The 15,099-nt window shown below is 38.5% G+C and overlaps 1 protein-coding gene across 1 annotated transcript in view; it reads left to right on the forward strand.

Annotated features, from left to right (window-relative positions):
• Positions 1–2,003: 2,003 nt before the first annotated feature.
• The window catches only part of LOC308490685 (cystatin-13-like), a gene marked incomplete at both ends in the record, with an annotated part of 36,792 nt that continues 23,696 nt past the window's right edge, over positions 2,004–15,099 (forward strand). The window contains one exon of the mRNA XM_081033260.1: positions 2,004–2,231. Within this exon, the coding sequence (XP_080889386.1) occupies positions 2,004–2,231 (228 nt within the window). The remainder of the gene's footprint in view (positions 2,232–15,099) is intronic.

Consider the following 15,099-nt stretch of genomic DNA (forward strand, 5'->3'; position numbering starts at 1 on the left):
GTGTGCTTACATTGGCAGCACCGTATAAACAGCTCAGCAAGGTTTCATAACCTTGGTATATCAGTGTCACAGCTGTGTTCATGTCGATGTGTGGTAGTGTCTTGCTGAGTGGCATTCATTATTGTTGTTGCTTGTTTTTGTGTGCTATCGTGAGAATGTCTGAGCTTGAATTAGAGCAAGCAGCAATCATTAAATTTCTTGATAAACTTGGCAAGAGAAGAAGTGAAATCAGGAACATGTTAATCCAGGTTTATAGGGATAATACCATGAAGAAAATGGCAGTTTACAAATGGATTAAATGTTTTTATGGGAGAGAACACGTCACTGATGAAGAAAGAACAGGGTGGCCAGTAACGAGCAGAACTGATGAAAAACATTGCAAAAATTCGTTCAATTGTGCATCAAAATCTTCAGCTGACTGTGACAAGCATAGTAGACCAAGTAAACATTGATAGAGAAACAGTTGGGAAAATCTTAACTGAAAATCTTGGCATGAAAAAGGTGTGTGCAAAAATGGTCCCGAAGGAGCTCACTGATGAACAGAAGCAGAGTCGCAGTTTGCCAAGACCTTTTTGAGAGGCAAGATAATGTTTTGGGCTGTGTTATCACTGGTGATGAAACATGGGTGTACCAGTATAACCCTGAAACAAAGCGTCAAGTATACAATGGAAGTCAACCAATTCTCCACGACCAAAAACTTCCGTCAGTCCAAATCAAGAGTCAAAATGATGTTGCTAAACTGTTTTGATATCAGAGGGATTATTCATTATGAATCTGAACCAAATAGGCAAACAGTTAACCAAGTTTACTATTTGGAAGTGTTGAAAAGCCCGTATGAAAAAGTTAGACAAAACGACCTGAAATTTTTGCCAACAATTCAAGGCTCTTGCATCATGACAATGTACCACCTCACACGGCACTGTCTGTGAGGGAGTTTTTAGCCAATAAACAAATAACTGTATTGGAAGACCCTCCCTACTCACCTGATCTGGCCCCCAATGACTTCTTTCTTTACCTGAAGATAAAGGAAATATTGAAAGGAAGACATGTTGATGACATTCAGGACATCAAGGGTAATATGATGACAGCTCTGATGGCCATTCCAGAAAAAGAATTCCAAAATTGCTTTGAAGGGTCCTCTAGGCACTGGTGTCAATGTATAGCTTCCCAAGGGGAGTACTCTGAAGGTGACCACAGTTATATTCAGCAATGGGGTACGTAGCACTTTTTCTAGGATGAGTTGACAAATTTAATTGGCCGACCTCATACTTCCTTGTGAGTTACATTTTTCTCAGTATAAAAGGTCCCATGGGGAATCTCAATGATTAGGTGGAATAAAACATGTACAGTCCTTATTGCAGGGCCAGGCAAAACTCAGCAATACTCAATAAATATATTCCATTGTGATTACTAGTGAGCCTGACTACAAAGAGGGGAGATGCAGGCAGGGCATAGCTTTGAGATCCGTACAAAGACTATTTTATACATGCTCCTGGAAAGGAAACAAATAGAGGAGTTTTGAACCCCCTGTTCTCCTGGTAGCAGCAGGTCTGCTACAAGTCCTGACACCCATCTATGCACACCTACCTGATACAGATAGGCACTTTCACTGGCTACCCAGGGACCTCACAGACAAAGCATCGGGTTATCTGGCAGGGAAGAAAATGTGCGTGTGTGTGTGTGTGTGTGTGTGTGTGTGTGTGTGTGTGTGTCTACATTTGTGCTCCCATATGTGAGTGCATGGAGGTTTGCATCCTTCCAGAAAGGAAACAGCCTGAATTGGGAAAATAGACTGAATTGTGACTGTAGGTTTCTTATGCAGCTTCTCTGGGGAAGAAGAGAGAGAAACCCACAAAAGACAATGTTTACAATTCTCTCCTTTTCACCCACGGCAGTGCCAGGAGGAGCTGGGGAGCAGAAGCATCAGGACCAGCCCAGTCCACCACTGCCACAGTCCAGAAGGACAGAAGGAACTGAGTCTGTGCTCCTTTGGCTGAGGTGCCATGGCCAGGCACTGCCCAAACCTGCTGGTCTTGGTGGCCACTGTGGCCCTTGTGTTCACAGGTGTCTATGCTTGGGGCTTGCCAAAGGTGGTAAGGAAATTTGAAGACATCCCAGAAAGCTACGTCTATGTGCAGCAGGCACTGTGGTTCACCATGAAAGAATATAACAGGGCCAGCAAAGACAAGTACACCTTCAAGGTAGTGAAGGTTCTGAAGTCCCAGGAGCAGGTCGGTGGGCATTTGCTCCTTGTTGTCTTTTTACATGTCTGTGGTTACGGTGAGGCCACTATCCATGGACGGCTACTGAAACCAGGGTGTAGAAAGCAGGTCAGACATGTCTTGAGCCAAATTACATTAATTTTGTTTCAGGATATTTTTTTAGAGGAAAAATAATTGTACTTTATCCTTTATTATTCTGAGATAAAATATGAAATATCCATTAAAATAATTTTAAATTGATTATAGTCACATCATAAAGCATAGGTAAGAGCCCAGAAGTTTGGGAAAATGTAGGAGATAATGTTGTCAAAATAATCAATGACAGAGATGAATTATTACCCATTCAACAATCAAAGAAATATTAAGTCAAGCTTTTACTGAAAAAAGGAACCAGGGCAGAGAAGGGAAGGCACTTCTTTATAGAAAAAAAATGCCTATTTATAAATGTAAAAGACTATGTAACTAAAAAAACCACCTTTTACAACCGCCATCATAATAACTAATTCAGGCAAAGATCATTAATGAATCTTATAACCATTGGGTGGGAAAGTGCTGGGGAATTAATTTCTGCATGGATCACTTAATTAATTATATTGGCTAAAAGATACACTTTCTGGTGAACACTTCACCAAATTCACCAACACTTGGACAAAGTGACATCATGTGCCCCTCATGTAATGTCCCTGAAAGGACAAAATAAGACCTCTTTATGTTATTCTTACACAAAATAAATATCCTGAACATAGTCATGAGGAAAAATTTGACAAATCCACATTATGGGTCATTCCATAAGACCACTTAAAAATATCGATGTCATGAAAGACAAGGGAAAAGCAGGGAACTTGTTCTCCAGTAAAGGAGACTTAAGAAACATGACAATAAATGTAATGTGTGGTCCTGTATTATCTCTTGGATTAAAAAAAATCATAAAGAATGTTATAAGGGCAATTGCAGGAATTTGAATATGGACTATAGTACAAAAGAAAGCATTGGAACAATGTAGTATTTCCTGAGAAAAATGATTGTAACATAGTTATGTAGGAGCCCAATATAGGAAGTGGTAGGGTGTGCTGAAGGAACAGGAGTTAGGTCAATCTGGCTGGAGTTTGAGGAAGGTGGAGAAGGTGAACGAGAGCTACCCTGAACCCAGTATGTTGGTGACATCGGCATGACCTGCAGTAGAGGGACATGTCTTTCTCCTCCTTTTCCTCCATCCATCATTAGTTCCATCACTTTTCCACAATTTTCCCTTTAATCTTTGCTGTTCATCCCTTTAGATCACTGGCCAACCTGCCCTAGTTTCTCATTTTCTTATGTGGTCAGGAGAGCAGGTTCATTCAGTGGCTTTATCCCCTATGAGGCTGGGACATCTGGCTTCTTGGCCATCTTCCACAAGCTGGAACCTTGGTTCCCTCTGGTTCTTTTCTGTGGTCCTGGTTACATTCTTTGCATTTCTTCAGTAGTGGACACCTGAGGCCAGGATGTGTGTCACCAATGCGTGGCTGAATTAAACCTCATAAGTATTGACTGTCTCAGGGGTCTCATTTAGATTGAGTACATGTCCTTAGTGGAACTCCACCTTTCTCAGAACTATTATACTTTCTTGGACTTCTCTTTATCTATGCGTCTCTACTTATACAAATTGAGATAGATAGCTCTGCTCTATATGTAGGTTTTTAATAATAAAGCAAGTCAAATACCATATATCTCAAAAATTATATATCATTTTGTACTGTGTGCTTCTTTTTTTCATGAATGTGCATTTTTTAAATAATTAGATTTATTGGGGTGACAATTGTTAGTAAATTTACATAGATTTCAGGTGTACAATTCTGTATTACATCACCTATAAATCCCATTGTGTGTTCACCACCCAGAGTCAGTTCTCCTTCCATCACCATATATTTGATCCCCCTTACCCTCATCACCCACCTCCCACCCCCTTACCCTCTGGTAACCACTAAATTACTGTCTGTGTCTATGAGTTTTTGTTTCTCATTTGTTTGTCTTGTTCTTTTTTTATTTATTTATTTTTTTAATTAAATTTATTGGAGTGACAATTGTTAGTAAATTTACATAGATTTCAGGTGTACAATTCTGTATTACATCGTCTATAAATCCCATTGAGTGTTCACCACCCAGAGTCAGTTCTCCTTCCATCACCATATATTTGATCCCCTGAACACTCATCACCCACCCCCCCACCCCCTTACCCTCTGGTAACCACTAAATTATTGTCTGTGTCTATGAGTTTTTGTTTCTCGTTTGTTTGTCTTGTTCTTTTTGGTTTATATACCACATATCAGTGAAATCATAGGGTTCTCTGCTTTTTCTGTCTGACTTATTTCACTTAGCATTATACTCTCGAGATCCATCCATTTTGTCACAAATGCTCCTATATCATCTTTCCTTAACGCCGAATAGTATTCCATTGTGTATATGTACCACAACTTTTTATCCATTCATCTATCGAAGGACATTTTGGTTGTTTCCATGTCTTGGCCACCGTAAACAAAGCTGCAATGAACATTGGAGTACACGTGTCTCTATAGAGAAATGCTTTCAGGTTTTTTGGGTAGATACCCAGGAGAGCGATTGCTGGGTCGTATGGTAACTCTATTCGTAGTTTCTTGAGGAACCTCCACACTGCCTTCCACAGCGACAGTGTATGAGAGTCCTTTTTCTCCACAGCCTCTCCAACACTTGTTACTATTTGTCTTGTTGATGATAGCCATTCTGACTGGGGTGAGGTGATATCTCGTTGTGGTTTTTATTTGTATTTCTCTGATGATTAGCGATGTTGAGCATTTTTTCATATGTCTCTTTGCCATTTGTATATCCTCTTTGGAGAAATGTCTCTTCAGGTCCTCTGTCCATTTTTCAATTGGGTTGTTTGTTTTTTTGTTGTTGAGTTTCATGAGTTCCTTGTATATTTTGGATATTAGCCCCTTATCAGAGGAACTGTTTGCGAAAATCTTCTCCCATTCAGTTGGTTGCCTCATTATTTTGTCAATAGTTTCTTTTGCTGTGCAGAAGCTTTTCAGTTTCATATAATCCCATTCGTTTATTTTAGTTTTTACTTCCATTGCCTTTGGAGTCAAATTCATAAAATGCTCTTTGAACCCAAGGTCCATAAGTTTAGTACCTATGTTTTCTTCAATGCAGTTTATTGTGTCAGGTCTTATGCTTAAATCTTTGATCCATTTTGAATTAATTTTGGTACATGGTGACAGATAGCAGTCCAGTTTCATTCTTTTGCACGTAGCTATCCAATTCTGCCAGCACCATTTATTGAAGAGGCTGTCTTTCCTCCATTGTATGTTTTTAGGTTCTTTGTCAAAAATCATCTGTCCATATTTATGTGGTTTTATTTCTGGGTTCTCAATTCTATTCCATTGGTCTATGTGTCTGTTTTTCCGCCAATACCAAGCTGTTTTGATTATTGTAGCCCATAGTACAAGCAAAAATCAGGGACTGTGATACCTCCAGTATTGTTCTTTCTTTTTAATATTGCTTTGGCTATTCGGGGTCTTTTGTGGTTCCAAACAAATCTGATGATTTTTTGTTCTATTTCTTTAAAAAATGCCATTGGGATTTTAATGGGGATTGCATTAAATCTGTATATGGCTTTGGGTAATATGGCCATTTTAACTATGTTGATTCTTCCAATCCATGAGTACAGAATGTTTTTCCATTTCTTTGTGTCTTCTTCAATTTCTTTTAAAAATGTCTTATAGTTTTCAGCATATAAATCCTTCACATCTTGGTTAACTTTATTCCTAGGTATTTTATTCTTTTTGCTGCAATTGCAAAAGGAATTGTTTTTTCTATCTCTTTTTCTGAGATTTCATTGTTGGTATATAGGAAAGCAATGGACTTTTGTACGTTGATTTTGTAGCCAGCAACTTTACTGTATTCATTGATTGTTTCTAATAGCTTTTTGGTGGAGTCTTTAGGGTTTTCTATATATAGCATCATGTCATCTGCAAAGAGTGACAATTTAACTTCTTCATTCCCAATTTGGATGCCTTTTATTTCTTTCTCTTGCCTGATAGCTCTGGCGAGGACTTCCAACACTATGTTGAAAAGCAGAGGTGATAGGGGACAACCTTGTCGTGTTCCTGAACGTAGAGCAAAGGGCTTCAGCTTTTCACCATTAATTATGAGATTAGCTGAGGGCTTGTCGTATATGGCCTTTATTATGTTGAGGTATTTTTCTTCTATACCAATTTTAGTAAGTGTTTTAATCATAAATGGATGTTGTATCTTATCAAATGCTTTTTCTGCATCAATTGATAGAATCATATGATTTTTGTCCTTTATTTTGTTTATGTGATGTATCACATTGATGGATTTGCGAATGTTGAACCATCCTTGTGCCCCGGGGATGAACCCCACTTGGTCGTGATGAATAATCTTTTTAATGCATTGTTGTATTTGATTTGCTAGAATTTTGTTTAGGATTTTAGCATCTGTATTCATCAGAGATATAGGTCTGTAGTTTTCTTTTTTTGTGTTGTCCTTATCAGGTTTTGGTATCAGGGTAATGTTGGCCTCATAAAATGAGTTAGGGAGTACTGACTCCTCTTCAATTTTTTCGAAGAGTTTGAGCAGGATTGGTATTAGATCCTCAATGAAGGTTTGGTAGAATTCACTGGTGAAGCCATCTGGTCCAGGCTTTTGATTTTGGGAAGGTTTTTGATGACTGATTCAATTTCCTTACTGTTGATCAGCCTGTTTAGATTTTTCAGTTCTTCATGATTCAGCCTTGGAAGGCTATATGTTTCTAAGAACTTGTCCATTTCTTCTAAGTTATTAAATTTGGTGGCATATAGTCCTTCATAGTATTCTTGGATAATCTTTTGTATTTCTGTGGTGTCCATGATAACTTCCCCTTTTTCATTTATGATTTTGTTACTTAGTGTCTTCTCTCTTTTTATCTTAGTTAGTCTAGCCAAGGGTTTGTCAATTTTGTTAATCTTTTCAAAGAACCAGCTCTTTGTCACATTAATTTTTTCTATTGTCTTTTTGTTCTCTATTTCATTTAGTTCTGCTCTGATTTTTGTTATTTCCTTTCTTCTGCTGACCTTGGGTTTCACTTGTTCTTGTTTTTCTAGTTCTTTAAGGTGTAACATGAGGTTATTTATTTGGGATTTTTCTTGTTTCTTGAGATAGGCCTGTAATGATATAATTTTCCCTCTTAAAACTGCTTTCGCAACATCCCAAAAATTTTAGTAGGATGTATTTTCATTGTCATTTGTTTCCATGTATCTTTTGAGCTCTCCTCTAATTTCTTCTTTGACCCAGTCGTTCTTTAAAAGTATGTTGTTTAATCTCCATGTATTTGTGTTTTTTCCTGCTTTCTTTTTGCAGTTGATATCCAATTTCAAAGCTTTGTGATCAGAGCATATGCTTGGTATGATTTCAATCTTCTTCAATTTGCTGAGGCTGATTTTGTGTCCCAATATATGGTCTATCCTTGAGAATGTTCCATGTACACTAGAAAAGAATGTATAGTCTGATGTTTTAGGATGAAGTGCTCTATATATGTCAATGATGTCCAATTCATCTAATGTGTCATTTAGGGCTGCGATTTCGTTATTTATCTTCTGTTTGGATGATCTATCCATAGCTGTCAATGATGTATTTAAGTCCCCTAGTATAATTGTGTTTTGGTCAATTTCTCCCTTTAGTTCTGTTAGTAGTTGCTTGGTATATTTTGGTGCTCCCTGACTGGGGGCATAAATATTGATGACTGTTATGTCTTCTTGTTGTATGTCCCCTTTACCATTATGAAATGTCCATCTTTGTCTCTTATTATCTTTTTCACCTTGAAGTCTGTTTCATCGAAAATCATTATGGCTACACCTGATTTTCTCTGGGTACCATTTGCTTGGAGTGTCGATTTCCACCTTTTCACTTTGAGTCTATGCTTGTCCTTGTAGCTGAGATGTGTCTCTTGGAGACAGCATATGGTTGGGTTTAGTTTTTTGATCCAATCTGCTACTCTGTGTCTCTTTATTGGTGAGTTCAGTCCATTTACATTTAGGGTGATTATTGATACATGAGGATTTCCTGTCATTCTATCCTTAGTTTTCTGGTAAGGCTGTGTCTCCATTGTTTCTTTGCCTTTTCATTGTTGCCTATTATTTCTGTGTGGTGGTATTCTATGATGTTTCCCTCTATTTCTTCTTTTATTACAGTATATATTTCAGTTCTGCATGATTTTTGAGTGGTTACACTTAAGTTTATGTAAAAGAAAGTTTGATATTTAGAGTATTCCAGTTTCTTCAGTACACTTACTTTCTCTATTTCCATATTCCAGTTCAGGCTTCTACGCTCCCCCTTTTTATGTCTTGGTTGCCACAAGTTGTCCCTGTTGATGGTGGTCGAATAGCCTCCTTTAGTATTTCTTGTAGTGCAGGTCGTGTATTAGAAAATTCCCTCAGCTTCTGGATGTCTGGAAAGGTCTTTATTCCTCCTTCATTTCTAAAGGAGATCTTTGCTGGATATATTATTCTTGGCTCATGATTTCTCTCTTTCAATAGTTTAAATATTTGGTTCCATTCCCTCCTAGCTTGTAGAGTTTCTGCTGAAAAATCTGATGATTATCTAATGGGCTTTCCTTTGTACGTTACCGTCTTCTTTTCCCTGGCTGCCTTGAGGATTCTTTCTTTGTCATTGATTTTAGACAGCTTCAATACAATGTGCCTTGGTGAAGGCCTGTTGGGATTGAGGTAATTAGGTGTTCTATTTGCTTCTTGGATTCGAGGATCCAGTTCTGTCCACAAGTTTGGGAAGTTCTCATCGACGATTTGTTTGAATATATTCTCTGTTCCCTTCCCTCTTTCTTCTCCTTCTGGTATGCCCATTATTCTTATATTGCTCTTTCTAATGGAGTCAGAAAGTTCTTGTAGATTTCTTTCATTTCTTTTAAGTCTCAAGTCTCTTTCTTCTTCCCTCTGTGTAAATTCCAGGTTCCTATCTTCGATGTCACTGATTCTTTCCTCCATCTGGTCAACTCTATTACCTAAGCTGGATATTTTATTGTTAATTTCTTCTATTGAGTTCTTATCTCCAGAAATTCTATTTGGTTCTTTTTCAAAATTTCAATCTCTTTTGTAAAATGCTCATGGTGTTCTTTGATTGTGTTTCTGAGTTCATTAAACTGCCTTTCTGTGTTTTCTTGCATCTCGTTCAGTTTTTTCAGAATTGCAATCTTGAATTCTCTGTCATTTAAATCACATATTTCCATATATCTAAGTTCCTTTTCTAGAGCCTTTTTACTTTCTTTCTGAGCTATCTTGTTGCCTTGGTTATTCATGGCAATCACTGATTTACTATTTCTCTTCCTAGACATCTACAGGAGTGGCTTCTGCAACACGTTGATAGGTATGCGAAGAGCTTTTGAAGTTCCAAAGCTGTTTCTGCACCAGATTCAGAGCCCGTTTGTTTCAGCAGTTCTGTTTACTCCTGCAGGGATCCGCCCAGATAGGTGGGGCCAGGGGCGGGGTGAGTTGTGAGAGGTGGCCCAGAGCAATGGCAGCGACCACCACCACAGCCAGTCCTGTTTCCACAGCTCCCTCCCCTTTGCCGGAACTAGTTGAGCTGCGAATCTGTGTCTGTGGTCCACAGTTCTCAGTGCAGCAAATATTCTGTCCTTTGATCTGACACTGCTACTTTATTGCTTCTAGCACCGGGCAGGTGGGGGCGGGGCGAGCTCTTGGAGGGTAAGTAGTGGGCGGCTAGTCTCAGTGCCTAAGGCTTCCATTCTCTGCTCGGCAGTGAGGGCTTAAACCAACGATTTCAGTTCTGTATCCTCAGTCTTTGCTCCGAGATCTGCTGTGAGCAAGCGTTGGGTTCAGCCGTTTTGTATGCTGCCCTCTCAGCCCTGTGGGCCATAAGCGGAGCCCTAGCAGTCCAAGTCTTTCCCTCTCCCGCAGCTGCAGCTGCAGTAGTTCCGGGATGCAGTGAGCACGGAGCACTGAGCTAGGTCTGCGTCCTGCACCTGCGCGGCTCCGTCTCTGCACTTCTCCTCTCCCTCCTTCCCCGCTCGCAGGATTCACCCACCTGGAGGTGAATTCAGCAGTGGGCCTCTTCATCTTGCCTGTCTGCTGTGCAGGGAGTCTTTTGTGGAGTTACTGTTGTCCAATTCGTTGTAAATTCCAGGGTAGCGCTACAGAGGCTCACCATATATATACAGCTATATCTTGTTAGGTGATTTAAATAAAAAGTGCAAAGAGCTACACCAGGAGTTGGACAACTACAACCTGTGACCAAATCTGACCTGATGCTTATTTTTGTATGCCTCATGAACTAAGATTAGTTATAAGAAATAAAAAGAATATTTTGTGACGTATGAAAATTACGTAAAATTCAATTTCAGTGTTCGTAAAGTTTTACTAGAACACTGTCACATGAACTTGTTTGAGTTTTGTCTAGCGCTGCTTTTGTGCTGCAATGACAAGACCATGTGATCTGCAAAGCCTGAAATATTTACTCTGTAGCCCTCAAAGAAAGGTGTGCAGCCGACTGCTGTAGTTGACTGAGATTCTGCTGCTGATTTTGTGTAAGGTGAATGCTGGTAAAAAGCACTGACATGGCTGAACTCAACCCTCATGACAGAGACCTCGGAGCTGAGAAAAGAAGGCTGAAAACAGTAGTTTAAGCCCTCACTGCCGAACAGAGAATGGAAGCTTCAGGCACTGAGACTAGCCGCCCCCTCCCTACCCTCCCAGAACTCTGGCTGCCCCCACCTGCCCAGTTATAGAAGCAGAACAGTAGCACTGTCAGATCAAAAGAACAGAATATTTGCAGTTCTGAGAACTATGGTCCACAGGTAGATATTCACATCCCAACTAGTTCCAGCAAAGAGGAGGGAGCTGTGGAAGGAGGACTGGTTGTGATGGCAGTCGCTGCCATTGCTCTGGGCCACCTCTCACAAACCACCCCGCACTTGTCCCTACCTACCTGGGCTGATCCCTACAGGAGTAAACAGAAATGCTGAAACACGAGCTCTGAATCTAGTGGAGGAAGAGCTTTGGAACTTCAGAAGCTCTCCGCATCCCCACAGGGATGCAGCACCCAGTGACCCAGGCGAACTGTTCACAAAAGAGAAACCTGCCTTCTAGGAAATTCTTCCATTGTGTGAGAAGCTGGAATAGTACAGAGAAAACATAACACTACAGTGTGAGAGAGAACAAAAGGCTGCAGTCAGAGAGAAAATAAAACATTCTACCAAAACCTACTGGAAAAGTAAGAAAGACCTCTTCAAATCAACCTGTTGCAGAAGCCACTCCTGTAGATGTCTAGGAAGAGAAATAATAAATTGTTAATTGCCATGAATAACCAAGGTAACAAGACAGCTTAGACAGAAAATGAAAAGTCTCCATAAAATGAATTTAAAGACATGGAAACATGTGACTTAAATGACAGAGAATTCAAGATTGCACTTCTGAAAAAACTCAAAGAAATGCAAGAAAACACAGACAGGCAGTTTGATGAACTCAGAAACACAAACAAAGAACAAAATGAACATTTCACCAAAGAGATTGAAATTTTAAAAAAGAACCAAATAGAATTTCTGGAGATTAAGAACTCAATAGAAGAAACTAAGAATGAAATAGCCAGCTTAGGTAGTAGAGTTGATCAGATGGAGAAAAGAATCGGTGACATCGAAGATAGAAACCTGGAAATGACATGGATGGAAAAAGAAAGAGACTTGAGAATTAAAAGAAATGAAAGAACTCTACAAGAAATTTCTGACTCCATCAGAAAGAGCAATATAAGAATAATGGGCATACCAGAAGAAGAAAGAGGGAAGGGAACAGAGAATATATTCAAACAAATCGTTGATCTGAACTTCCCAAACTTGTAGACAGACTTGGATCCTCGAATCCAAGAAGCAAATAGAACACCTAATTACCTCAACCCCAACAGGCGTTCTCCAAGGCACATTGTTTTGCAGCTGTCAAAAAAACAACAAAGAAAGAATCTTCAAGGCAGCCAGGGAAAAGAAGACGGTAACCTACAAAGGAAAGTCCATTAGAATATCATCAGATTTTTGGGCAGAAACTGTACAAGCCAGGAGGGAGTGGAACCAAGTATTCAAACTATTGAAAGAAAGAAATTATGAGCCAAGAATAATATATCCAGCAAAGATCTCCTTTAGATATGAAGGAGGAATAAAGACCTTTCCAGACATACAGAAGCTGAGGGAATTTTCTAACACATGACCTGCACTACAAGAAACACTAAAAGAGGCTATTCGACCACCATCAACAGGGACAATTTGTGGAAATAAAAACATAAAAAGGGGGAGAGTAAAGGCCTGAACCGGAATATAGCAATGGAGAAAGTAAGCATGCTGAAGAAAATGGAATACTCTAAATGTTAAACTTTTTTTACATAAACTTAACAGTAACCACTGGAAAAAAAAAAAAAAAACCCAGAACTGAAACATATCCCGTAATAAAAGAAAAAACAGAGGGAAAAATCATAGAATACTACCACCACACAGAAATAATAGACAGTAAAAAGGAAAAAAAAAAAAAAAAAAAAAAAAAAAAAAAAAAAAAACAATGGAGACACAGTTTTACTAGATAAATAAAGATAGAATGATAGGAAATCCTCACATATCAATAATCACCCAGAATGTAAATGGACTGAACTCAGAAATAAAAAAGCACAGAGCAGCAGATTGAATCAAAAAACTAAACCCAACCATATGCTGTCTCCAAGAGACACATGTCAGCTACAAGGACAAGCATAGACTCAAAGTGAAAGGGTGGAAATCGACACTCCAAGCAAATGGTATCCAGAGAAAATCAGGTGTAGCCATAATGATATCAGATGAAAAAGACTTCAGAGTAAAAAATGTAACAAGAGACAAAGATGGACATTTCATAATGGTAAAGGGGACTATATAACAAGAAGATATAACAGTCATCAATATTTATGCCCCCAATCAGGGAGCACAGAAATATACCAAGCAACTACTAACAGAACTAAAGGGAGAAATTGACCAAAACAAAATTATACTAGGGGACTTAAATACATCTTTGACAGCTATGGATAGATCGTCCAAACAGAAAATAAATAAAGAACTAGCAGCCCTAAATGACACATTAGATGAAATGGACATAATTGACATATATAGAGCACTTCATCCTAAAACATCAGACTATACTTTTTTTTCTAATGTACATGGAACATTAACAAGGATAGACCATATATTGGGACAGAAAATCAGCCTCAGCAAATTTAAGCAGATTGAAATCATACCAAGCATATTCTCTGATCACAAGGCTTTGAAATTGGATATCAACTGCAAAAAGAAAGCAGGAAAAACCCCAAATACATGTAGATTAAACAACACACTTTTAAAGAATGACCACGTCAAAGAAGAAATAAGAGGAGAGATCAAAAGATACATAGAAACAAATTGACAATGAACATACATCCTACCAAAATTTTGGGGATGCAGTGAAAGCAGTTTGAAGTGAGATATTTATATCATTACAGGCCTTTCTCAAAAAACAAGAAAAATCCCAAACAAAAAACCTCACATTACATCTTAAAGAAGTAGAGAAAGAAGAACAAATGAAACCCAAGGTCAGCAGAAGAAAGGAAACAATAAAAATCAGAGCAGAACTAAATAAACTAAAGAAAAAAAGGACAATAGAAAAAATTAATGTGACAAAGAGCTGGTTCTTTGAAAAGATTAACAATATTGATGAACCCATGGGTAAACTCACAAGATAAAAAGAGAAAAGACACTAATAAAAAAATCAAAAATGAAAGAGGGGAAGTTATCACGGACACCACAGAAATACAAAGGATCAGGCAAGAATACTACGAAGGACTATATGCCACCAAATTCAATAACCTAGAAGAAATGGACAAGTTCTTAGAAACATATAGTCTTCCAAGGCTGAGCCATGAAGAACTGGAAAATCTAAACAGACCGATCACCAGTAATGAAATTGATTCAGTCATCAAAAACTTTCCCAAAATCAAAAGTCCTGGACCGGATGGCTTCACCAGTGAATTCTACCAAACCTTCAAAGAGGATCTAATACCAATCCTGCTCAAACTCTTCCAAAAAATTGAAGAAGAGTCAGTACTCCCTAACTCATTTTATGAGGCCAACATTACCCTGATACCAAAACCTGGTAAGGACAACACAAAAAAAGAAAACTACAGACCTATATCTCTGATGAATACAGACGCAAAAATCCTAAACAAAATTCTGGCAAATTGAATGCAACAGTGCATTAAAAAGATTATTCATCATGACCAAGTGGGGTTCATCACCGGGGCCCAAGGATGGTTCAACATCCGCAAATCCATCAATGTGATACATCACATAAACAAAATAAAGGATAAAAATTATATGATTATATCAATTGATGCAGAAAAATCATTTGACAAGATACACATCCATTCATGATTAAAACACTTAACAACATAGGTATAGAAAGTAAATACCTTAACATAATAAAGGCCATATATGACAAGCCTTCAGCTAATCTCATAACTAATGGTGAAAACCTGAAGCCCTTTGCTGTACATTCAGGAACACGACAGGGCTGTTCCCTATCACCTCTGCTTTTCAACATAGTGTTGGAAGTCCTTGCCAGAGCCATCAGGCAAGAGAAAGAAATAAAAGGCATCCAAATTGGGAATGAAGAAGTTTAAATGTCACTCTTTGCAGATGACATGATGTTCTATATAGAAAATCCTAAAGGTTCCATCAAAAAGCTATTAGAAACAATCAATGAATACAGTAAAGTTGCTGGCTACAATATCAATGTACAAAAGTCCATTGCAAAACACAGCCCGCATCTGCAGCGGTAGAAACACTGCTGGCATCCAC

The sequence above is a fragment of the Rhinolophus hipposideros genome (assembly GCF_964194185.1).
Source record: "Rhinolophus hipposideros genome assembly, chromosome: 22".
Lineage (NCBI taxonomy): Eukaryota > Metazoa > Chordata > Mammalia > Chiroptera > Rhinolophidae > Rhinolophus > Rhinolophus hipposideros.